At 40.7% G+C, this 25,984-nt stretch overlaps 3 protein-coding genes across 4 annotated transcripts in view; 2 read left to right on the top strand and 1 right to left on the bottom strand.

Annotated features, from left to right (window-relative positions):
- crb3a (crumbs homolog 3a) overlaps window positions 1-7,374 on the top strand; it is a 10,146-nt gene extending 2,772 nt beyond the window's left edge. The window contains exons 2-4 of one of the 2 annotated variants that reach the window (XM_046835105.1): window positions 937-1,113; window positions 6,067-6,119; window positions 6,641-7,374. In XM_046835105.1, the coding sequence (XP_046691061.1) occupies window positions 1,074-1,113; window positions 6,067-6,119; window positions 6,641-6,847 (300 nt within the window). In that variant the 5' untranslated portion in view covers window positions 937-1,073 and the 3' untranslated portion in view covers window positions 6,848-7,374. The remainder of the gene's footprint in view (window positions 1-936; window positions 1,114-6,066; window positions 6,120-6,640) is intronic. The other variant, XM_046835106.1, reaches the window with a different exon arrangement.
- A 2,623-nt stretch (window positions 7,375-9,997) lies between these two features.
- On the bottom strand, window positions 9,998-13,321 carry tubb4bl (tubulin, beta 4B class IVb-like). Its single transcript, XM_046835102.1, has 4 exons — window positions 13,131-13,321; window positions 11,726-11,834; window positions 11,442-11,552; window positions 9,998-11,300 (listed from the first exon to the last, which is right to left on the bottom strand). The coding sequence occupies exons 1-4, from the start codon at window positions 13,185-13,187 to the stop codon at window positions 10,243-10,245; spliced, it is 1,335 nt and encodes a 444-aa protein (XP_046691058.1). The 5' UTR covers window positions 13,188-13,321; the 3' UTR covers window positions 9,998-10,242.
- Window positions 13,322-18,561: 5,240 nt separating this feature from the next.
- Window positions 18,562-25,504, top strand: LOC124375692 (zinc-binding protein A33). The gene is made up of 6 exons (XM_046834233.1): window positions 18,562-19,305; window positions 21,045-21,140; window positions 21,258-21,488; window positions 21,661-21,683; window positions 23,703-23,821; window positions 23,920-25,504. The coding sequence occupies exons 1-6, from the start codon at window positions 18,907-18,909 to the stop codon at window positions 24,471-24,473; spliced, it is 1,422 nt and encodes a 473-aa protein (XP_046690189.1). The 5' UTR covers window positions 18,562-18,906; the 3' UTR covers window positions 24,474-25,504.
- Window positions 25,505-25,984: the final 480 nt, after the last annotated feature.

Consider the following 25,984-nt stretch of genomic DNA (forward strand, 5'->3'; position numbering starts at 1 on the left):
CAGGTTTTGGTCTTCTAGTTCAAACAAATGGAAAATTTCATGCCAGCGTATCCACATTCAGATGGAAATGGCAGGTGTCCCAATACATTTGGCCGTATATACAGTACAGTCCAAAAGTTTGGACACACCTTCTCATTCAAAGAGTTTTCTTTATTTTCATGACTATGAAAATTGTAGAGTCACACTGAAGGCATCAAGGGCTATTTGACCAAGAAGGAGAGTGATGGAGTGCTGCGCCAGATGACCTGGACAGTCACCGGACCTGAACCCAATCGAGATGGTTTAGGGGTGAGCTGGACCACAGAGTGAAGGCAAAAGGGCCAACAAGTGCCAAGAATCGCTCGGGGAACTCCTTCAAGACTGTTGGAAGACCATTTCAGGTGACTACCTCTTGAAGATCATCAAGAGAATGCCAAGAGTGTGCAAAGCAGTAATCAAAGCAAAAGGTGGCTACTTTGAAGAACCTAGAATATGACATTTTTCAGTTGTTTCACACTTTTTTGTTATGTATATAATTCCACATGTGTTAATTCATAGTTTTGATGCCTTCAGTGTGAATCTACAATTTTCATAGTCATGAAAATAAAGAAAACTTTTCGAATGAGAAGGTGTGTCCAAACTTTTGGTCTGTACTGTATGTATATATATATATATATATATATAATGTTATACATAATTTCACCATTCAGACGCATATTGCAACGTTTCACTCTCAAGGTCGCGGTACGTAGAGGAGGGAAAAGTTACGAGCGAATGTTTTTGTTTTGAGTTGACTCATACGGTCGGAACGTCGCTCTTCCTCCCGAAGACCACGTTGTACTTGTAGCAGGATATCACAAGGTGTCAGAGATCCGAAGGAGCTGAGTCGTCATGACGCATCAAAGTAAACAGGGCAGGCAGGCATTTTTAACCGAGGCGTGTGCTTGACTCCTACAGTTACGTGGAGATAACAGGCGTAGTCGCTGTGGTGATATTCAGCAAATCCGCAATGGTTTTTCCTCAGTGCTGTCCTGAGGCTCGGAGGGTGTGCGTCTGAGGGTCGGGGGTCTCAGAAGGTCACGCTGGAGATCATCATGCTGCAGACGGATGCGCTTCGCCTTCTTCTTCGAAACGGTGAGTCATTTCAGGTTATCTGTACAGCAGAAGCTGAATGAGTTACTAATCTTCATTAAAGTTTGACCCTCTGTAGTAAAGCTACAGCATGCAAACGAAAGTAATGGGACACTCGACTTACACAGAGATATATGTGCCGGAAATTGTTACCTCGGCGCGTTCCTGAATAGTCAAAGTTTCGATGGGAGGAGCCTGTTTCGACTACAATCTCACACTCCAATCTTTACAGAGGTGTTATCAAATGAGGATCGTACCATTTTTGGGTATATGAGGGGGGCTCAGTGTATGATTTTAAAAGACTTGAAGGAGAACAGTTTCATCATCTTTGATGCACCAACACAGGAGCATCTTGGCAACAGGGATTTAAATATGTACCAACGTCTGGGAGATCTTTTAAGGTATATTCTAATTTAATTCTGTAAATCACTGAGCACTGACTTCAACCATATTGAGCTGATAAATGTGAACGCTGACTGTACCTCAGGCCTCCTCACCTCAGCTACATCAGTACCTGACTTTACTAACACTCTTGTGGTTGGAGGATCACAAATCTCCACAAAATCCAGTGGAACATCTTCCAGCATTCGGAGACTAAAATGTGGAAAGAGGGGGTGTTCAAAAAAAGCAAAGGTGTCCACAAACTTTTGTCCATATAATACACGATACCTTGGCTGCTATCAAGAAGGCCACTTGGATGGAAAAATGGAACGATCTGAGTGACCTTAAACACCTGACTCTGGTTTGTCGTGATCTCAGAGCATGTGGGTTTATTTCACAAACGCTTTAGGTGTCCACGAGGAAAGAATGCGCCGTACTCGCAATCTTTCAGAGCAGAACAAACAAACCAGCGGCTGAAGTCGTGCTTCGGTGCTCGAGATCGGTCTCCTGCGACGCTTCACGGACGAGGAGAAGGCGCAAGGAACGTGGTGTTCAGACGGGCTATTATTCTCTCCCACCGAAAAAACACACACTCGCGAATCAAAAGCGACCTTGGATATTGTCGTAATGTAGCCGAAAATAAAACACCCAGAGAGTGAAAGAGTGAAAAAGAGCGAAGGAGACTGAGAGAGACAAAGGGGAAGCCTGTTAATCATTAATGTGAGTAAATAATCACCCCCTCAAGGAGGAAAGGGCATGAAGATAACTCATGGGAAGAGATTATACATTAAATGCAGTTTGACCCATATTTGTGAGTTAAACTATATAGAGGGCTCTAAAAGTATTGGCACCCGTCAAAAAAAAAAAAAAGGTTGTAAAAAGTTGAGAACGATATCATTTACTTTAATATGTAACAAAATATTTCTTGTAGGAACCTTTTACAAATTATTATCCTCTTTCACAAACCAGAGGTTTCTGTAGAAATTTCCAGAAGGTTTCCAGAAATTTCACTCTCAATGGACAGTGCGAATCCTGATCATGCGGTGAGATTTGAGTGTCAATCAGACTGACTGTAGCTCATGATAGATAAAATAAGACTCCTGTAAAAGTAAAAAAAAAATTTGCTCTCAAATGTACTTAAGTGTCCAAAGTACTGATTTATTATATCTATAATGTTCTTATCATTTTTATCACAAAATTCTTCACTTAATCATCTCAGTTGATGTGTAAAGACTCGAATGTGACTCTCAGCACACTGATCTATTAATAGAATGATATTAATGACTCAAACACTGATTGAGAAAAAAACGTGTAAATGAGGTCACGTGTGTCATGTCGAGTTCGAGTCTGGAGTTCCTTCATTATTTATTCCTCTCTAAATGTTCTGCTTGATGTTGAACTGATGCTGAACTGTATGTTGGTGATCAGCAGATGCACCAAGCGCCGATCAGAACACGTGTAAAACAGACCCTGATTATGTTTTTATACTCGTAAATAAAAAGAACTGATTTCACAAAATGTAGTGAAAAGTTAGAGTTTGAAATGTAGTGAAGTTACAGTAAAAGTCTCGCCAAATGGAAACACTTCAGTAAAGAACAGATACGTGAAAAAGCGACTAAAGTACAGTAACGAATTACATCAACTTCCTCACTGTTCACCACTGGTAGGAAGCTGGTAGCACTTTCTGGATTCGCTGTATAAGGTATACAGCTCTATGAAAAGTAGGAAACTATAAAAAAATTATTCTCTCTCAAAAACAACAGAGGCTCCCAAGAATCTCACTGGGAAATGCCGAGATCGGAATCCTGACGATGACGTCATTGTGTTGTCTGTAGTCTGGGATTTTATAGAGCCATTTCTCCCATACTTTCTGAGTAGGATGGTGTTATTATATTCTCTCTCTCCTGTCAATCAGAGTGACTGTAACTAATAACGATGGATGGATGGATGGATGGATGGATGGATGGATGGACGGATGGGTGGATGGATGGATGGATGGGTGGGTAGATGGATGGATGGATGGATGGATGGATGGATGAATAGATGGATGGATGGATGGATGGATGGATAGATGGATAATTAGATAGATGGATGGATGGGTGGGTAGATGGATGGATGGATGGATGGGTGGGTGGGTAGATGGATGGATGGATGGATGGATGGATGGATGGATGGATGGATAGATGGATAATTAGATAGATGGATGGATGGGTGGGTAGATGGATGGATGGGTGGGTAGATGGATGGATGGATGGATGGATGGATGGATGGATGGATGGATGGATGGATGGATGGATGGATAATTAGATAGATGGATGGATGGGTGGATTGGTGAATGGATGGATGGATGGATGGATGGATAAATGGATGGTTGGGTGGATGGATGGATGGATGGATGGATGGATGGATGGATGGATGGATGGATAATTAGATAGATGGATGGATATGACCACAGGTCTACGGATAGTTGCATGGACTTCATTCTTTTTTCTGTGAATTGTCTCTCTCTCTCTCTTACACACACACACACACACACACACACACACACACACACACACATAGATGTGCCTTTCTGAATCATGTTCAGTCAGTTGACTTTACAACCAGTAGATTCTGTCCGAAGTCTGGAGACATCTCAGGAGAGCTCCAAGGATGGCCCTGAGATCTTTTTGGACTGAATTTGTGTTGTTATGGATGATTGTTTGTGGGTTTACTGGCCAAAAAAAGTCTAAAAACCAAAGAGGGTCTAAACACCTTCTGAACACAATGTATGGACACTATATTGGCAAATGTTTGTGGACACCTTGTCATCAGTACGGCATGTGCTTTTTTGAGCATCGCATTTTGCTCTAATATTATATATATATATATATATATATATATATATATATATATATATATATATATATATATATATATATATATCCTCCACTCTTCTAGGAAGATGTTCAACCAGAATTTGGAGTGTGCTTGTAGACATTCATCAGCCACAAGGGTGTTAGTAAAGTCAGTTACTGATGTAGGTGAGAAGGTGAGGAGACCTGGGGTGCAGCCAGCCTTCACAATTATCCCAAAGGTGTTCAGTAGGGTTGAGATCAGAGCTTTATAGCAGGGAACTCAAGATCTTCCTCTCCTAACAGGTTTGGATTTTGAAGTTTCAAGTGAATTTAAAACTTTATTAAACCGCATCCGAATGCGTCCTGTTCAAATGTGTGCCTTGTGGTATCAGTTTGGAGAAGAACCACATATGGCAGAAAATGTCAAGTGTACAAGTGTCCCAATACTTTTTGTCTCTATAGTGTATTAATATGTGTATAAAATAATTCACATCTAGTAATTTGTATGTCTGGATTATACAAATACGTCTGGTGCTGTTTTCCGTTCTTATTTTCATTTCCTTCTCCAGTTTATCAAATTCATTTTGTGCCTCAACCCATTTTGTAAAATTGGCATATTCGCCATATCCAAGAAAATCCCTCATGGAGTTTAGTAAAGGCATTAGAAATGTGTACAATAGCCATCACTATGTGTGTATCTAGAACTTTATGTTAGTACGGTTGCAGCTGTTTTGCGGCAGAACATTAATAAAGAACGCTGATTAAACTGATTATAACATACCCCTTCCAGCCAATCAGAATCGAGTATCCAGACTGACTAGGTATGGTTTTATTATTTGGATGCCATATAATGTGTCAATATACAGTATATGTGAAGAAATGTTTTCAAACTGTAAATTCACAACACGTCACCTTGTTTTCAACCTGACGTACGTTCACGTGATTAGTCATACGGTCACATGGTCTACCCAGGAAGTATTAGTCACTGATCGACTATAATCAGGTGTTTAATCTGGTGTAAAGAAACTACTTCCCACCTGACTATCGCGTTTCACCCAGACGTGTCCCGTTCTGGAGTTTGTGTTTGCATTCTTATGCACTTCCAGCTCCATGCGGGATCAGTCCGGTCTTGTCCGGTTTGGATAAGAGTCATCCTTATGTTAATGACTTGTGATGTCATCCTGAGGGCAGTAACATCCAGGTCAGGTTTACTGTCTGAACTGAACATACGTTACTGAGCAGCATTCGGAGCAATCAGCATGATTTAGGCTGGAAACGCACAGATCGTATGAGAAGTACTTTTATGAAGGTGCAGATGATTGGTCTGGATACATCTCCAGACATCATGAGCTCACAGGAAGAACCCACAATCATTTTGGACTGGATTCATGTCATTATGGATGATTTTGTGTAGATTACTGACCAAAAAAGTCCTGTTTTCAATTTACACACTGAAGTGTCTGAAAGCTGAGGGGGTCTGAACGTCATCGTTTTGAAGGCAACACATTCACACACTTAGAAGGTTAATGAAACAGCTTCATGCGTGTTGAACGGATTAAGCTCACACCTTTTATCCAATCAGAGTCGAGTATCCGGGAGAGCTTGTTATTTGAGGAATTGAACGTTTCGTATCGTCCGTATTATTTTCCCAAAACGTCGTTACACGACATGTTTGATTTCTTACTTGATACGTGTTCTGTTATCGTCCACGTCATGTGGTGTCTTTTTCTCCCTGCAGAGAACGCCACCATGCCGGCCAACACCACTGACACTCCAACCCCTGCGCCTCAGGTAAGTGTACACCTTTGGTTTTTTTGGTATACTCTTCTCAACGTTACTCAATCACAGTCACGATCGAGCGTGTGGACACCTGACCATACGATTTGAACGTTCTTCTTTTTGAACGTCCCATTCCACATTGAGTCTCCGTTATGCTGTTAGAAGAAGCTCCAATCTTTTGGGAAGATGTTCCACTGGATTTTCTGGGTTTTAACTGTTAGGAAAGTCAGGTACTGATGTAGGTGAGGTGAGGAGGCCTAGGGTGCAGTCAGCCTTCAATAGGGTTGAGGGTCAGAGCTCTACAGCAGGAGATCTTCCACTCTAACCCATGTAAAGCAGATCTTCATGGAGCTGGCAGGGGAACTATTTTTCAGTTGAGGGTGTAATGGCTCAAGCTTGGTGGTGCTGGGAATTGAACTCACAAGCTTCTGTTCCAAGCTTTAATGCCTTAAACACATGAATGCCACAAAGCAACTTGTCAGAACTTTCTCCACCATACCTTTAAAAATGTTGTATTCTTTTTTTTTCTTTAGGCATCCAAGATCGTGGAGATCGTCGTGCCAATAGTGGTCATACTGGCGGTCATATTGACAGTCATCCTGGTCTTGCTGTTTTGCGTGGTGAGAAAGAAAAGGCAGACGGAGGGGACGTACCACCCGAGCGCCGAGGAGCAGACTGGCGCACGTAGCGTCGAGGCACCCAACACCCTCAAACTACCCAAAGAGGAAAGATTGATCTAATAGCGCTGAGTGCTGGCAGAACGTGGAATTGCATTCACTGAACTGTTCAAGAAACCAGTCTGATTTCTTTCAAACAAATTACAGTAGTAAATAGGTGTGTGTTTGTGTGTGTGTGTGAAAGCTGAGACACCTGAAGAACGTTACAGATGATGAATTGTCTAGGCTAATCATGAGGAACTCGAAACACACACCCTTCACTCTGTTGAAAGAGCCACACCTGCTTCATACACTATAGGAAATACAAATTCACCCCTGGTTCATTGGTTCATGAACTTTAAGGTCCAGGATCTGATCTTCCCAAGAGGTTGGAGTGGGTGGACAGGGGTGTTAAAAACTTATAGAGAGCTTGGACATCTGTCTCTCTTTGTCTTTTCTCTTTATTTCTCACGAAGTCTTTCCTCTCCGTGCTGCTGTATACAGTAATTCAGACAATTTTTTTTTTTTAATAGTTTTTTTTTAGCTAAATTAAAACTCGAACCGCGAAAAGGATTATTTACCTCGCATTTCAAAATCACGTCGCAAATGTTTTAATCGCCCTCGTGATGGACGTACTTGAATTGTATTAGCGAATATAGCTTTTTTTTTTTTTAAACAAAAATCTATGTAAAAAAAAAATGATCTGAGCCCATTTCGGTAGATGATACGTTCTGTCTCTCCGATTTCATCCCTCGTGTCCTTTCTGATCTGATTGAACGATTTGTAGTGTTTGTGCACACGAAAGGAACAAAAAAACCACAATGAACGCTTGATGACTTGTCTAAATATTGAAATCTGATAGAGAGATGGAGCAAGAAAACAAATACGAGTTGATTAAACACGGCGGAAAAGACGTTTCACGTGGTCATGTTGTATAGTTATGACTTTGTACGATGATATAAAAAAAAAAATCTGATATTAAATTATAATTTAATAAGACGTTTGTGAATTTTTTAAAATCCTTTTATATGGACATGGAAAGATGTGGCCATGTTTCGTATTTGTGGAAAATTTTCAATTATAAATTTTATTTATAGACTGTCAAAAGTATTGGGACACCAGTTTTATTTGGTTCCTTCTTAAACCTTGTATGTCTTCAGAAGCACGAAACGGTCTCTTTCCTTAAACTGTGTTTTAGCATGGCACTGCCTCTAAATATATGCTTTCCATGTGTGGGAGTGGAAGATCTCCTGCTAGAGAGCTCTATTAAACACCTTTGGGATGAAGTTTTCATCCACCCCCAGGTCTCTTCACCTCACCTACATCAGTACCTGACTTTACTAACACCCATGTGGATGAAGAGTCCCACACAAATCTCCATCAAATCAAATGGAACATCTTCCCAGAAGAGTGGCGCTTATTATAACGGCAAATTTGGTGTGGAATATGGTGTTCAAAAATCACAATGGTAGCTTCAGGTGTCTACAAACTTTTCTCCAGATGATGGATTTCTTTCCCGGTAGTTTTCTGGTAAGTAATTCATTTTCTGAGCTCGTGTAATAAATAAACGAACGCAGTCAGGCACAAATCCGGCGCATTCCTGAGCGTGTCTTAAAAGAGGGAAGTCATGCAGCACAGTTTTTTTTTCTTCAGTGTTACTGATACCGATGAATGTGACCATTGTTTGTGGCTCAGTGCTTCAGAATTCTAAAATAACATGCCGGATTCGGGAACTGCTGAAAGATCCATGTCAGATTCCAACGTTATGAAAGCGCAAGGATGGACATGCTGCTGAGTGTAAATGATGTCCTGAAAGGGTCAGCTTTCTTACTGGATCATAGCAGGTTGTGTGAGTCAAATTCATTTGACTCGAATTGAAAATGAGTCGACTCTTTTGACTCCCGAACACCTTTTTTTTTGTTCTAAACAGGAATAAATGATAGTGTGTGAATCTTATGTTTTAGCATCACACAAGTATTGCTCATGAGCACTAGGTGTCTCAGAGGGTCTTAAAAAAAAACACCAGTGCCCTCCAGGGTGCCCTTTAATAATCTAAAAAGTGCTAAAAGGTGCCCTTACTGTAAAAAAAAGGTTTTCACTTCCCCTAGTGGGTGCTGTTCAATCGAAGAAAGGTTATGCAATGCCCTCTAGGGTGCCACTTTGTACAAGAAAATATAATGATGTGCTCTCTTTAAGGATAAAGTGCCTGTATAAGCGGAAAAAAAACTTTTTAAAGTGCCCTATAGGGTGCGCTTTCAGCCAAAAAAACCCCAATTTAATATTTTATATGGTGTTATAATGTAATAAAATGCCTTTATGGGAACTCCGGTGGAGAAAATGATACCCTATGCCTGATAGGCTTACTGGTTTTCAGGAAAATGTGATGAAAAGCCCTATAGACGCTCATACGGTATGTGCCCTTATAATGTGTGTATATAGCAGAATAAACATGCTCTATATATGCATATATTTTTTTTTTTTATCTCTGTGCATGTAGGAAAACTCCTGTTTTTTTATTTATTTCATCCATGCCCCTTAGGCTGTGTCTGCATTAATCTGGGTATTAAAAAAAACAAATAAAAAAACAATCATCATGACTGGATGAGTTTGAGTTTTAGTGATGTAGTAGCTTAGTAGATAAGCTGTTGATTAGTAGGTCATGGGTTCAAAACCCAGCACCACCATGTTACCACAGCTGGCCCCTTGAGAAAGGCCCTTAACCCTCAGTTAATCAGCTGTATAACTCAGATAAGTGCCCTGAATAAGGGTGTCTGTAAAATGGCATAAATGTAAGTATGTTGGACTGTTGGATTTTTTTTAAGTCCCATATATTCAGTCACTTTACACCCAACTCAAACAAGACGGTTTTGCCTGTGCTTCAGTTTGAAGTCATTATAAAGATCAGTGCCACTTTGTACAACCGTCATATAAATTTTTCACAAAACCTCATCAGTTCAAAGAGTCTTAAGATTGTTCATGGCTACATCCACATTTATCTGAACAGCTAATCTGAAGACTCTGTTTTTGCTATGAAACTCTCTTGGTCTACACTGGTGTTGTTTAAAAAAAGAGAGAAGGCCAAGGGCCCAGCAGTGGCAGCTTGGTGGTGCTGAGATTTGAACTTGTGACCTTCTGATACAAAGTGCACTGCCTTAACCACTAACCACATACTGTATATATCTCGACTCTGTGTGTCTAAATCTCTGTGAATAATAAAAACGAAAACAAACGTTCTCAGGTGTAGAATTAGCCTTTATTCAGATCTCGACAGAAGTACATTAAACGTATGAAGGCATCACAGTTGATAGAACTTCTTTTGTTAAGGTTAGAGACGATGCAGTGGACTAAAAAATGACACAAGGACAAATAAAGAAGAGAAAAAAACCCAGAAGTTGCACAAGAAGTAAACACCTGAAAGACACCTTGAGATGAAGCTAAGGGTGGATAGAAGGAAAAAAAGAAAGGGCTGTGGATTAGATTTAAGCGACCTCCTCTTCACCCTCCTCCTCGAACTCTCCCTCTTCCGCGGTGGCGTCCTGGTACTGCTGGTACTCGGAGACCAGGTCGTTCATGTTGCTCTCTGCCTCTGTGAACTCCATTTCATCCATGCCCTCTCCGGTGTACCAATGCAGGAAAGCCTTGCGCCTGAACATAGCGGTGAACTGCTCGGAGATGCGCTTGAACAGCTCCTGGATGGCAGTGCTGTTGCCTATGAAGGTGGCGGCCATCTTGAGGCCACGTGGCGGGATGTCACACACAGCCGTCTTGACGTTGTTGGGGATCCACTCGACGAAGTAGCTGCTGTTCTTGTTCTGTACGTTGAGCATCTGCTCGTCCACCTCTTTCATGGACATGCGGCCGCGGAAGACGGCGGCCACGGTGAGGTAGCGGCCGTGACGTGGGTCGCAGGCCGCCATCATGTTCTTGGCGTCAAACATCTGCTGTGTGAGTTCGGGTACGGAGAGCGAGCGGTACTGCTGACTCCCCCTGCTGGTCAGAGGAGCAAACCCGGGCATGAAGAAGTGCAGGCGCGGGAAGGGCACCATGTTGACCGCCAGTTTGCGCAGGTCTGCGTTCAGCTGCCCAGGGAAACGCAGGCAGGTCGTGACGCCGCTCATGGTCGCTGAGACCAGGTGGTTAAGGTCGCCGTAGGTGGGCGTGGTCAGCTTCAGGGTGCGGAAGCAGATGTCGTAAAGCGCCTCGTTGTCGATGCAGTAAGTCTCGTCGGTGTTCTCGACCAGCTGGTGCACGGACAGCGTGGCGTTGTAGGGCTCCACCACCGTGTCGGACACTTTGGGTGAGGGCACCACGCTGAAAGTGTTCATGATGCGGTCGGGGTACTCCTCGCGGATTTTGCTAATGAGCAGCGTGCCCATGCCTGAACCGGTCCCGCCGCCCAGGGAATGAGTGAGCTGGAACCCCTGCAGGCAGTCGCAGCTTTCCGCCTCCTTACGCACCACATCCAGAACTGAGTCCACAAGCTCCGCCCCTTCAGTGTAATGACCCTTTGCCCAGTTGTTTCCAGCACCGCTTTGACCTAATGATAAAAAAAACATTTTTTAGCACACTGTATCTATTTATGTTTGATATTATATATTTATATATCTAGAGAAAATTTTATTATTAAGAAGATCAACATGAAACATGAAAATCATCTCATCTTTGATAGTCCCCTCACCGAACACAAAGTTGTCTGGTCTGAAGATCTGTCCGAATGGGCCAGAGCGGACCGAGTCCATGGTGCCGGGCTCCAGATCCACGAGAATGGCACGGGGCACATACTTTCCACCTGAGACATGGACAGACGGGTTGGGGTGTAAAAAAAATTTCCAACCACAAGCAGATTCAATGAAAGCCTACAGTTTTGTAATAGATTTGAATTCGGATCTAAGCACAGGCCAATGTTGCTAAAAAACGTTTGCGTGACGTTAGACGCTGCTGCCACGCGTTACGTGTCAGTACCTGTAGCTTCATTGTAGTAGACGCTGATCCTGTCGAGCTGCAGGTCGCTGTCGCCGTGGTACGATCCGGTCGGGTCGATGCCGTGTTCGTCGCTGATCACCTCCCAGAACTGAGGGAAAAAAAAGGAAGAGAGACAAGACAACGAGAGTGGAGACCAGAACAAAAGAGAGAGAGATAATCAGAGACTCGGGATCATGCAAAACGAGCAGAAATGTAAATAAAGGGTTCTTTGCATCATCTATGTACATGGGTTAATCTCACTGTCGTTCAATTTAACATCTCCATTGAGTCATCATGCAAGTAAAAATACAAATAATTTTTTTTTTATATTACAAAAATATTTACAAATGCAGAAATCTCAAAACAAACAAACAAATATATAAAAGAATGTCGGTCAAATGCACAATTTTTGGGATTTTCATCAAATGGTTGAATGTATAGGGTTAATTGTAAAGATTTTATGCCATTTACACCATATGTATGTTATATGTATTTAGTTATTGATTATGTATAGGCTTGGGTCGTTGAATGACGTCATCAGTTATGTAGACCGGTGTAAACCGACACGGCAAAAAAAAAAAAAAAACCCTACAATACAAAAATAAATAAATAAATTAACAATACAAAATCCTGCAAGAATTGATTTTTTATTTCATTAAAACTTATAAATAAAATGATTTTGATCGGCTGTGTTGAAAGACGCATCGGTTTTTACTGATAAATCAATAAGCAGATAAATAAAGGATTAAGATATATAAGCAAATAAATTAAAAACAATTAAATTCAATTAAATAATTAAATAAATAAGCAAACAAATAATTGAGAAGATGAGAAAACTTAACATATGAACACATTTAGATTTTAATAAATACAATCGTATGGAACGTCGGATTGTTTTTTCCACATCTGGAAAAACTGTTTCTATTTAACAAACTGATCTAAAAACAACAATATGTATCAGATGACGATTTAATCATGTTGAATGTAACACTGAATCAGGATGAATGGCAACAAAATGATTTCTTCATGTGTCGGAAAACTGCACGAATCCCCGCTGCCCACATTCTCTATCACAACACCCAAACCCAGCAGTTTCCTCCATGCAAAACCAATGCATTCATTACATTTATATATGAAAGCAACATTTTTGTATAAAATCCAATGCACAATCTAAAATCACTACAAAAAAAAAAATGCATCCTCCTGTATCATTTGTGGCATTTAGCAGACGCCCAGTATCGCTCCACCTAATGAAGAATTTCCAGACGATTCCAACACACAGCCTCGAGCTTGAAGTGGAGGGTGGAGGTGTCGAGGTGTGTGTGTGTGTGTGTGTGTGTGTGTTAATCTTTTCGTCTTCAGCATCTAAAGATGCATCTATTTCAGTCCTGATCACATATTTTACCTTTGCTCCGATCTGGTTGCCGCACTGTCCGGCTTGCAGGTGCACGATCTCGCGCATTTTCGCAGCTGAGAGATTGAGCAGAAGTGCAAGAGGAGGAGGAGATGATGAAGAAGGAGAATAAGGAGAAGCGCAGGAGAGATGGACGGAGTGATAATGCAGGAAGAGATGGAGCGCTCTTGAGTCTTGGTGGAGAAGTCCACGCCCTATTCACTGAACGCTTCTTGTTTACTGGGCCAAAAGCCGTGGTGCAAGGTGACGTCATCTGCCTGGTACCCAAGAGCGGAGGAGAGAAGGAGGAACCTGAGCACGTGGAGGAACCGGATAGGATGCACCAGACCCTGGAAGACTGCAATAATGAAGCTGACAAAATGGCGATTTTTTTTTTTTTGCCCAAGTGCTCAAAGTGATGGCTGCTGAGAAGGTCGTGATATCCAATTGATATCGACTAGGTCCAGGATCCAGGGTTGTGGCTTTAAAAGACTTTACTCAGAACAAATAAAGCAATGGAAGCACTCGAAACACAATGCACAAACCTTACACACCTTACACATCTTCTGCAACATGTCGAACATCTATTATGTTTTCAGCTTTTTCACTTCCTTCATCAACAGTATTCAGTTTTCCTGAATATTCATATTTCATAAAATAATGGTAGCAAAGCCTATCCAGCTCTATTTAAAACAAAACGTGATTTATTTACGGTCCAAGCCATCGCCTGTTCATGACTCTCTAACATGGAACCACCTCAAGCTCTGACCATCTGTTCTTCTGACACATTTATTCCTCTTGACAATCACCGTTTTAGAGGACGGCCCGAAGGAAAAAAAAATGTATAGATCCCTTGATATGACTCCAGTAACAATAAAACTCATTCTTCTGACATTTCTACTCGAGTTCTTGCTTGTTCAGTGAATTCAGTATGAACAGTAGTGAGGTATGTGGACTGTATGTGAATAATGAATGCAGATCAGTGTTTCGTTCTCTTGCCTTTATAAGAAGAGAGTTTTTTTATAGTCACACACACTTACAGTTGTCTCCTTTATACTACTGAGTAGGTGAAGGTTAGGGGCCCTGCTCAGGGGCCCAGCAGTGGCAGCTTGACAATGCTGGGATTTTCAATTCATTTTGAGCACTCTTACCAATAAACATTATCCATAAACAGCTTTACAGAGATAAAGAGTTTATAACATCTGAACGTATTTGTTATTGCCTATACGTTTATCCCGAATCAGTAACCCAAAGTCTACAGTGGTTAGATCTCCCTGAGATATTATGAGGAAGAAACCTTGAGTGGAACCAGACTCAAAAAGGAACTTATTCTCATCTGGGTGGCATCGAATGTCTGTTCATTACAGTTACATCATTGTACTGATTAGTAATAAATGCATAAATGCTGATCTGTACATGCAAATCGCAGTCCTGAGGCATCGTAGCAAACTGTTAATATTAATTACAGTCCAAATCCATCCTCAAAGTTCTAGAGTTGCTCAGAAAAGGATCTTTAGTATATTCTCCAATAGAAGAGAACGTGGATTTGAATTCTGAAATTCAACATCTCAACGATTGAGCTACTATCAGGGGCTAGAGCTAATGAGAACTGTGAATCCTCCCCCAAACAAACATTTCAGGCCCCTGATGTTATTCAAATCCTACAAATGCCCCTGGCTACCACTTTCCAACGTAGAAGTCCAACATAGAGAGATAAGTACATCCATCGAAAGTAGCATCAGAACTGCTAAAGTGACATCTTCTACACTGGAGAATGCAGACAAACACAGTAGACGTGAGATTAACCCAAAAATGTGACTATTGAAAAACAGAGATGTTGTCTTTTCTTTGGCCTTTGCGTGTTAAACCAGTCATCTCATGTGCTTTGTGTGTTCTCCTCAATGCTGAGAGATTAAATGGTTCTGTATAGACACGCTGTCTATACGTCTTTGTTTATACTGTACTCTTTGTGACTCTTTCTGTCACAGTGGCACGTGAAAGAAAACCTCTGAACATAGGCCTGAGGTGAAAACATCCATGCCTAAAGACCAGCCACTTCGACCTTCTTCAATTCACAAGGAGATACAGGAACAATTGCAACCAAAACCAGCAGTCTCATAGCCATTTCTCACACAACCCATCACCATGCTGAGGACCAACCTACAACAGTGGGGTTTTGTGGAGATTTGTGAAGATTCTTTTAGCCACAAGTTAAAGTAAAGTAAAGTCAGCTACTGATGTAGGTTTAGTGAGGAGGCCTGGGGTGCAGTCAGGAGATCTTCCACTCAAACCCATCTAAAGCATATCTTCAGAAGCATTGTCATGCTGGAACAGTTTGGGTCTCCTAGTTCAAGTAAACTAGGCAAAACTCAAGTAAGGGCAAAGATTTAATACTACAAAATCCTATACAACTGTGGGGGTTCTTCATTTCCTTTTTCTTTTTTTTTTTACAAAGAAAAAGAGACTTGTATAAATGTACAACAGCTCAAATTTTTTTTTTTTTACATTAGAGCAGGTCAAAGTTTGACGTCATCCATTATGGAAACGCCCTCACAGCTCCCTCATTTACGCCACAACAACATCATTTATCATTGCATCTCATGACATATAGGTAGTAAATAGAGGCAAAACCCCATCCTGGAGAAATGCAATCCCTAAGTAACACGGAAGTGTGCAGAGCACCCTGAGGAACATTGTAGATACTACCAGATACTCCCAAAGCTAACCATTACAGTCAGGAAGTAAGAAATAGGAATTTTGAACAAGGTGCCAAAAAGGCTAGAAATGGCCCATAACAACCCATTACCCAAACCCAAACCCATACACTAACCCAAACCCATACCCATACCCAAACCCTTACCCAAAGTCATACTCAAACCCATAACCAAACCCATACCCAAACCCATGCCCATACCCAAACCCATAACCAAACCCATACCCATACCCAAACCCATACCCAAACCCATACCCAAACCCATACCCATATCCAAACCCATACCAGCCCATACCCAAACCCATACCCAAACCCATACTCAAACCCATACCCAAACCCATACTCAAACCCATACCCAAACCCATACCCAAACCCATACCCATATCCAAACCCATACCAGCCCATACCCAAACCCATACCCAAACCCATATCCAAACCCATACCAGCCCATACCCAAACCCATACCCAAACCCATACCCATACCCAAACCCATAATCAAACCCATACCCAAACCCATACCCAAACCCATACCCATACCCAAACTGACCCAAACCCATAATCTAACCAATACCCAAACCCATACCCAAACCCATACCAGCTCATACCCAAACCGACCCAAACCCATACCCAAACCCATACCAACCCATACCCAAACCCATACCCAAACCCAAACCGACCCAAACCCAAACCCAAACCCAAACCGACCCAAACCCATACTCAAACCCATACCCATACCCAAACCCAAACCGACCCAAACCCAAACCCATAACAATTAAATTCAGTGCCACCTGAATGAGGATGGGTTCCTTTTTTGAGTCTGGTTCTCCTCAAGGTTTCTTCCTCATACGATCTCTGGGAGTTTTCTCCTGCCACAGTCACCACTGGCTCACTCTTTAGGGATAAACTAACAATTATAAGCAAGAACCCTAAACATTCATTTTTAACCACATTATCTCTGTAAAGCTGCTTTGACACATGATGTCCACTGTTAAAATCGCTATACGAATAAAAATGAATTCAATTAAATAAAAAAAAAAACCATATCAATAAAATGATGAAATGATGAGTTCAATTAAATGAACAGCAGTTAATATAATGTGGATGATAAAATTATCATAAGCATAAAATATAATGTCTATTTTATGGTGGGGTGGTGGGGTGGGGCTTAGCATTGCACCAAATATGTACATATATATATATATATATATATATATATACACATATACACACACACACACATACACACACACACACACACACACACACACACACACACACACACACACACACACACACACACACATATATAGTGTAGCAACTCTTGTTTTGATTTAAAACACATCATTGTTGTGGCAGAGTTAAAAAAAAAAAACAGAAAATGGACAGCTAGCAGCAGTGCAATAAAACTCCAAAACAGTTCAGGAAAAAAAACATGAAAGTTACATGAACACGGTGCAGGTGTGTTGCATTAAAGTTCACGCAGTGTTAAAAAAATCCAAAAAATGCTGCTGTGCTTGATTTACACACTCATACCAACACAGCACAATACACACACACACACACACACACACACACACACACACACCCCATATAATTGTCTTATTGTATCAAAAAGTCATTATTCATTTTAAATGCCTCAGAAAAAATATGACTTTGATCCAGTAATATAATGAAACGTTATTCATCCTGGCTGGATCAATGATCGTTGCAGCAACATGTGGAACCAAACAATAAAAATAAAACCCAAACCTTCATTGGCTGCTTACAAAAGTTTGTGGACACCTGACTATAAGATTAGTATGTGCTTTTTCAACATTTAAACCCATTCCACATTGAGTCCCCATTGACTGTTATAATGAGCTTCACTCTTCTAGGAAGATGTTTTAAAAGGCAGGTACTACAGGATGTAGATGAGGTGAATGGGATTTAAACTCTATTGCAGGAGATCTTTTACTCCAACCTGTATAAAGCAGATCTTCATGGAGCTGAAAATGTTGCGCATTGTGCATTGTTAAAAACCCATACCAATAAAATGAAGTTGAAATAAATGAACAGCAATTAATATAATATAATATAATATAATATAATATAATATAATATAATATAATATAATATAATATAATATAATATAATATATAATATAATATAATATAATATAATATAATATAATATAATATAATATAATATAATATAATATAAAAGACAAAAGTATTGGGAAACCTCTCTTTTCCAACCATATGTGCTTCTTTCCCAACTTTTTGAAGATAAGCTTTCCATGGGTTGGAAGTGTGTGAAAGATCTTCTGCTATAGATTTATGAACCCTGTTGAACACCTTTTGGTAAATGTTTTACACTGACCTGCTCACCTACATAAGATGTCCTAGTTCTAGTGGAACATCTTCCCAGAAGAGTGGAACCTTTTAAAACAGTAAATGAGGATTAAATGTGGAATAGGATGTTCAAAAAGCACCTACGTCATCTTATGGTTAGGTGTCCACAAACCTTTGTTTATATAGTTGTTGTTACTCATCCTGAATAACTCAAAAACACCAAATAATGTCAGATTTTTTGAATAAAATGTGTGTGAGTAGAAATAGATGAATGCTAAATACAAAATAAATGAAATGTATATGAAAATATTTGTTAGATTATGTTACAGTATTAAAAGTTCTCTGGCAGGAAAAATGTTTATAAGAAAAGATAAAAACAGCAATGTGAATTAGTTTCATTTATTTTAATATGAAAATGTTTTGATTTAAAGTCTCCACAGTGCAGCATAAATGTCCACGAATGCTGGATCTGTTAGAAGAATCAGCGTCACATAAAGCTGCCCAAAATAGGGCAAAGCGCTCGGTTCCGCATTAAGCACAACATTCGGATCGTCTAGAGACTTGAACTTCCTGTTTTGTGTCTGCTCTTCTACTCCTCCCTCTCTGTTCTTCCTGAGCATTCAAAAAGCAGCTTGAAGGAGCTCTCCGAAACCTGCCGAGCGAGGCGAGTTCGTACCGTGTGCCAAAAGTCTGACAAGTGCACCACTCCGGCTCTCAGTATGACAGGAGAGCGTCGGGCGTGACCATGTCTTCCACGCTGCTTGAAGAGGATCTGTCGTGTCCAGTGTGCTGTGATGTCTTTAGTGATCCGGTCCTGCTTCCATGCAGTCACAGCTTCTGCCGGTCCTGCCTGCAGAGCTTTTGGGGGAGCTCGGTTTTCCGGAGCTGTCCCGTTTGCAGGAGGAGGGTCTCCAAGAAGCAGCCTCCAAGCAACCTGGCGCTGAGGAACCTGTGCGAGGCCTTCGTGCAGAGCCAGAGCTCGAGGTGTGAGAGCGAAAGGAAAGCGGCGTGCCCGCAGCACGGCGAGAAGCTGAAGCTCTTCTGCGTGGACGACCGGCAGTCCATCTGTGTGGTGTGTCAAGCCTCGAGAATGCACAAGGGTCACAACTGCGCTCCCACAGACGAGGCCGCTCTGGACTGTAAGGTACTGTTCGGACAGAGGAGCTTTGTACTGAGCTGCTCTGTCGCTACATTGTATCTGGGGGAGAAAAAAAAAGGGAAAAATATGCACTTAGTATTTGGTGTGGTTGCTCGAGAGAATGCAGTTAATCAAGTCCGGTCTGACGCGCTCTCGGAGGAAGACGAGGCAGCCGAGGCAGCCGAGGCGTTCCAGCAGCACCTCGCAGCCTCACATCTGCCTTTTCGAAGAGCTCAAACGTTCTTCAAAAGTCTTCAATAAATCCACGCGCACATGTGTTCCGCTTAGAACGCTTGTATTCCAAACATGTGTTTTGGAAACGGAAAGCAGAATTCAGGGTTGAACGAGTGCAATGCTCTCGAATACACGTCCTCAAGTAACCCTTTATGGACACTCAAGGTCACAGAGAACTTGATTCATCTCAGGGTTTTAATGTATAATGAGGTCAGTGGAATTTATGGAGGGGAGAAGGTTTGGAAAGATGATTCTTTGCAATGAAAGATCTTTTGCAATTCACTAATTACACGCCAGGGCCAATCACATGAAGCCTTTTTCGGCCTCATGTGATTTCTATCGCAATGGTACAGGACGTCTTCGGGTGCTCTAGCATGAAGTTTCTCCATCACTTCAACTAGGAGACCCAAAACCTGTTCCAGCATGATAATACCCCTGTGCCAGTGGAAGATCTCCTGCTACTGATGAAGTATGGATGAAGTTTTCACTCTGATTTCACCCCCAGGCCTCCTCACCTCACCTACACCAGTACCTGACTTTACTAACACAAATTCTTGTGGCTAAACAAATCTCAGGGCAAATCTCCACAAAATCTAGTGCAACATCTCCTCAGAAGAGCGGAGAAGAGCGGAGCTCATTAGAAAAGCAAATGGAGACTCGATGGGGAAAACGATTATGAAAAAAGCACATACCAATTTTAGAGTCAGGTGTCCACAAACTTTTGATCATATAACGTATTTATAAGTATGCATATGGATGCTACAAACGTCTATTTCTCTTTCTATGAGAGATTCATCGGGAGACACAGAAGATTATTCTCACCGGTTCGTAAAAAGAAAAAAGTTTGTTTTCTTGTGAAATTCTGAGAAAATGAGACAAAAAAATCCAGTCGTAATTAAAAAGCATAAAAAGTAACAAGCTTCAGGGCCCAGCTGTACTCATAAATTAAGAATAATGATTACATTATTAATAAATAATGTGAGAAAAGATACAAGATTTTTTTTTTATTTGAGTGTTTGATTTTTTAAAACTTTTAAATATGACTGTATATACATTTAAATTTGGAGGTTCAAATAATAAATGAACATCAAAAGAAAATAAAAAAAAGAATAGAAAATACAATAATGTACATTTTATTATTATTATTATTTTTTTGTATGATTATTAAGCGTTATTTTAATTATTACTAATTTTATTAATTTTTCTTTAAAATGTTTGGTTCATTTTAGGATGCATGAAATGAATGTAACAGTAAGTCATGTATAATAATAATAATAATAATAATAATAATAATAATAATGATAATAATAATAATAATAATAATAATAAATGTTTTTTAAATATATATAAAAGTATATGAGCTGAGAGACAAATACAAATTATAGAATATAACATATATAAATGTGCATGTAAATAGAATTTGGATTTATTTTTGTACTTTTTGCATGTCTCCCTTTTATAATCATTAAAACCCTTTTTTAAATTTTTATTTTTTGTAACCCTGCTTACAGGAGAAGCTCACTTTTGCTCTGAAGACCCTGAAAGACAAGTTAGATGTCGTGACCAAACTCAGAATGACTTCAGCTATGACTCTTGAGCACATCAAGGTTAATTATATTTACATCCTGAAACATATATATATATATATATATATATATATATATATATATATATATATATATAAAAAGGAATAATAATACAAATAAAGATTGTGTGTACTTTAGAGTCAGGTTCAGCTCATCGAGAATCAAATCAAACAGCATTTCATTAAGCTTCACCAGTTCCTGCGTGAGGAAGAGGAGGCTCGGCTCTCGGCGCTGCAGGAGGAAGAGCAGAAGAAGGTTCTCGCCGTAAAGCTAAGAGACAAAGAGCTGGCGAACAGGATCTCTTCTCTCTCAGACATCATCAGGCTCACGGAGCAGGAGATCGCTGCCGATGATCTGACGTTGCTGCAGGTAAAAAAATCACGGCTTTGGAATTTCCTGGAATTTTTTGTCTCTGCCAACAGGATAACGCTGTTTATGAGAGATTGACCGACTGCCAGGAGAAGTTTTTTTTGTACTTGCCCTTCCTCCTGGCATTTAGAACATTCACTAATGGTTTATTGTGTTTTGTTTCCTTTCACAGAACTTTCAATCTGCCATGGAGAGGTACGTGGAAATCCAACCTTATGCACACTATATGCACAAAAGTATTGGGGCACCAGACTTTCCCATATACTTTACCACATATGAGGTTTTCTGCAACCTGTATACGTTTTTAGATGCTGTAGCATGGGATTCTCCCTTTTAATTAAACTAGGAGACCCAAAACCTGTTCCGGCGTGACAATGCCCATGTGCACAAATCCAGCTCCATGGGTTGGAGAGGAAGATCTCCTGCTTCAGAACTCCAACCCTATTGAACACTTTTGGGATGAATCTTTCATGCTGACTTCACCCCAGGACACCTCAACTCACCTACATCCTGTAGTTCCTGACTTTACTAACACCCATGTGGCTGAATGAATCACACATATAATCTAGTGGAACATCTTTCTAGAGGAGAGGATTGGAACAGCAAATAAGAAATAAATAAGGAGTGAGATGTTCCAAAAGCACACAGTCTTATGTTAAAGTGTAATATGTTGAGGTGTCCACAAACCTTTGACCATAGAGTGTATGTAATGATGAGTTTGATGGTGACCTTGATATTGCATGGATCTTAAGAAGTGTAAGCAGCTCAGTGGTTACTGATCAGAAGGTTCAATCCCCAGTATTGCCAAGCGGCTACTTTTGGGGCCCTTGTGCAAGGCCCTTAACTCTCAGTGCTCCAGGCGTGCTGTATCATGGCTGACCCTGTGCTCTGACCCCAGCTGCCTAACTTCAAGAAAGAATTTCATTATGCTGTAATGGACATGTGACAAGTTTAAAAAAACCTTTGACCCTTAAAATTGGTTCCATTGATTAAACTCATTATTTTTCTCAAAATTCTACAAACAATACCCTACAATGACAACGTGAAAAGGTTTGTTTGAAATTAGAAAAAATCACACATAAATATTCACAGCCGTTGCCATGACACTCCAAACTGAGCTCAGGTGCATCCTGTGTCCACTGATCATCCCTGAGATGTTTCTACAACTTGATTGGAGTCCACCTGTGGTAAATTTATTGGACAAGATGTGGAAGGACACACACCTGTCTAAAGTCCCACAGTTAACAGTGCATGTCAGAGCACAAACCAAGCTGTGAAGTCCAAGGAATTGTCTGTAGACCTCCAAGACAGGATTGTACCGAGGCACAGATCTGGGCAAGGCTACAAAAAAAGATCTTAATAAGCACAGTGGCCTCCATAATCCGTAAAATTTAAGAAGAACCACTAGGACTCTTCCTAGAGCGGGATGCTCGGGCAAACTGAGTGATCAGGGGGAAGGGCCTTAGTCAAGGAGGTGACTAAAAACCTGATGGTCACTCTAAAAGAGCTCCAGAGTTTCTCTGTGGAGAGAGAACCTTCCAGAAGAACAACCATCTCTTTTTTTAGCATCAGAAACTGGGAGACTGGTCAGGATCGAGGGAAAGCTGAATGCAGCAATGTACAGAGACCTCCTTGATGAAAACCTGCTCCAGAGCGCTCAACCTCAGACTGGGGCGATGGTTCATCTTCCAACAGGACAACGACCCTAAACACACAGCCCAGATAACAAAGAAGTGGCTAGAGGACGACCCTGTGAATGTCCTTGAGTGGCCCAGCCAGAGTCCAGACTTTAAGCCGATTATACATCTCTGGAGAGATCTGAAAATGGCTTTGCACCGACGCTCCTCATCGAACCTTATGGAGCTTGAGAGGTTCTGCAAAGAAGAAAAGAGATTTGATGCTGTAATTGGTGCCAAAGGAGCTTCAACAAAGTATTGAGTAAAAGAATAAAAAAATATATTTTTTATAAATTTCAAACAAACTTCTTTCACGTCGTCATTATTGGGTATTGTATGTAGAATTGTAAGTAAAAGTATGAATTTATTCCCTTTTGAAATAAAGCTGTAACATAACAAAATGTGGGAAAAGCTTTGTGAAAACGCAATGCATCAACTCTGACTTCATATTACTGAACCACACAGTTGCTTGAATGCATGTTGTGTTTATTTCATTGGCTTTCCTGGTGAAAAAAACAGACATTTCTTGTTACTCCAGAGCTCAGACTTCATCGCCCAATCCGAAGGAGTTTCATGGGGCGTTAATAGACGAAGCCAAGCACTTGAGTAACCTAAAGTTCAGGGTCTGGGAGAAGATGCAGCACATTGCTCCTTACTGTAAGTACCCCAAAGAAACCCATGGCCTGGTGCAGGTTTGTCTGTTTAGTTGTACCTATTTGTTTAATTTACATTCAGATTCTTTATTCCTCACTCAGCTCCTGTGACTCTGGACCCAAACACAGTACACCCATGTCTCAGGCTGTCAGATGACCTCAACAGCGTCCATTACTGCAGCTCGGGTCTTCCTCTTCCCTCTAATCCAGAGCGCTTCTGTGTCAGCGCCGAGGTTCTTGGCTCCACCTGCGTCGGCTCTGGGAAACACGCCTGGGAGGTCGAGCTTGGAGAGAATGATGACTGGATCCTGGGCGTAGCCAGCGTATCTGTGAAAAGGGACTTGGAGGTCCCGGCTCGCCCAGAAAACGGGTTCTGGACGCTGTGTTTGCGAGACGGAGAGTACAGGGCCATGGTGTCTCCTCTAAAAACACTGAAGGTGGACAAGAAGCTGGAGAAAGTGCAGGTGGAGGTGGACTGGGATGCAGGAGAGGTTTGTTTCTCCTGCCCCGAGAATGGGCAAACGCTGCACAAGTTCTCTGAGGCATTCACGGATGAGGTGGTGCCGTATTTCTACACGCAGAGTAAAAATCCTCTGAGGATTGTACCACAGCTAGTGACAGTTTCATTAAAGAAGAACGTGAGATGTGTGGAATAAAGTAATCAACAGGACGTAAGCTAGGCTTTGAGTATGGTGTAGAAAGTTCAAATCTCACCATGAAAAAGCCGCCAGTGTGAAGTCCTTCTGCAAAAACGTAACTCCTCCTATGGAGGAAAGTTTCCTGAAACTAACCATAGTGTGAGTTTCCTGTCTTCCTTTTTCTGGGTACTTCCTGTTTGGTTGCTCATTCCTATAAGGCCATAAACCTGGGGCAAGGAATCTTTCAAGTCACAAAAAAACCCTTCACTTTAGCCCTAAACCATTAAAGAAATCTGGTGCTCATTTGCATGTAACACTCTGATTGGCCCTTGTATTTTGTGATGTCATAATACCTGTCTGACAGATGCCAACTATTTTTCACTTATTTTTATGTAACACCTCAATCATCTCCAGGAACTACTTTATCCTGGTTAGAATATGGAGTCCATCATGGGAACACCTGCCATAAAACAAGAACATACCTAGGACTATCAGGAGAACCACTGTATAATCTAAATAATAATAACAATAAATGATAATATGATTTTTTTTCTCTCTCTCACTGCTCCTGCAGAGCTGCTTTAATAAAAGACAATAGATTTTCTGTGGTTCAGATCGAATTACATGAACGTTTTTGGATAAAGATCATCCATCCATTACATGTTCAATGACTATGAATAAATATGATAACATGATTGGGTATTTTAAGAGAAACAGATCAGAACAGAAATTGGAAAAAAAACAAAAAAAAAACAGAAACACCTGAAAGCTGAAATTGTCTAAAACACACGATGGCGCCAAAATTCCACCTACTGAAATTTTTAGATAAATAGATAGAAAAATTATGCGTATCAGGAATGTGCATCTCCATAACTGAGGTCGATAAAATTTACATCTCGATGCATAGCCAGCGATTCGATACATTAAAGATGCAGAAGAAGCTGCTACCGATGTCGATACAATCAACAGTGCGATCGGATTTCGATTCGATTCAACACAATGCCATTCCACAATTCGCTTTGGTTCAGACAGACAGCAAATCATCAATTTACTTAAGTGACTTCTAACACATGGCCTTTTCACACACACATGTTTTTGTGGTGGAAAAAAAAATAAAATAAGAAGATGAAATAAAACCAGACGTTGTTTTCTTGTTGTGTCTGCAGGAAGTTACAGCTCTACCTCTGCCATGTTAATCTGTATTCTATGTGACTCTCAGGACATCGATCTACAAAATGAATATCGGTCAAAAATTATTGGTCAGTCTTTGAAACAATTGAAGTATAGCACATTAGTATAGGTAAAAAAAATGTTTTTTATGTAAATATATCGACGCAAATATGTTAAAAACGATTTCTCTCGATACAAATGCCAACTTAATGTATCACATCGTTATACTTTTTGTCCAATATTAAATGATCACTAGTAAATAGTATTTAGGCTACATGTCATTAAATGCTAATGCAAGGAAATCTTTCTAGAAACGACAAAAAGTTTATTTTTCAAAAATAAAGCATTTTATTCACACA

The sequence above is a fragment of the Silurus meridionalis genome, chromosome 22 (genome assembly GCF_014805685.1).
Source record: "Silurus meridionalis isolate SWU-2019-XX chromosome 22, ASM1480568v1, whole genome shotgun sequence".
In the NCBI taxonomy this organism is placed as follows: domain Eukaryota; kingdom Metazoa; phylum Chordata; class Actinopteri; order Siluriformes; family Siluridae; genus Silurus; species Silurus meridionalis.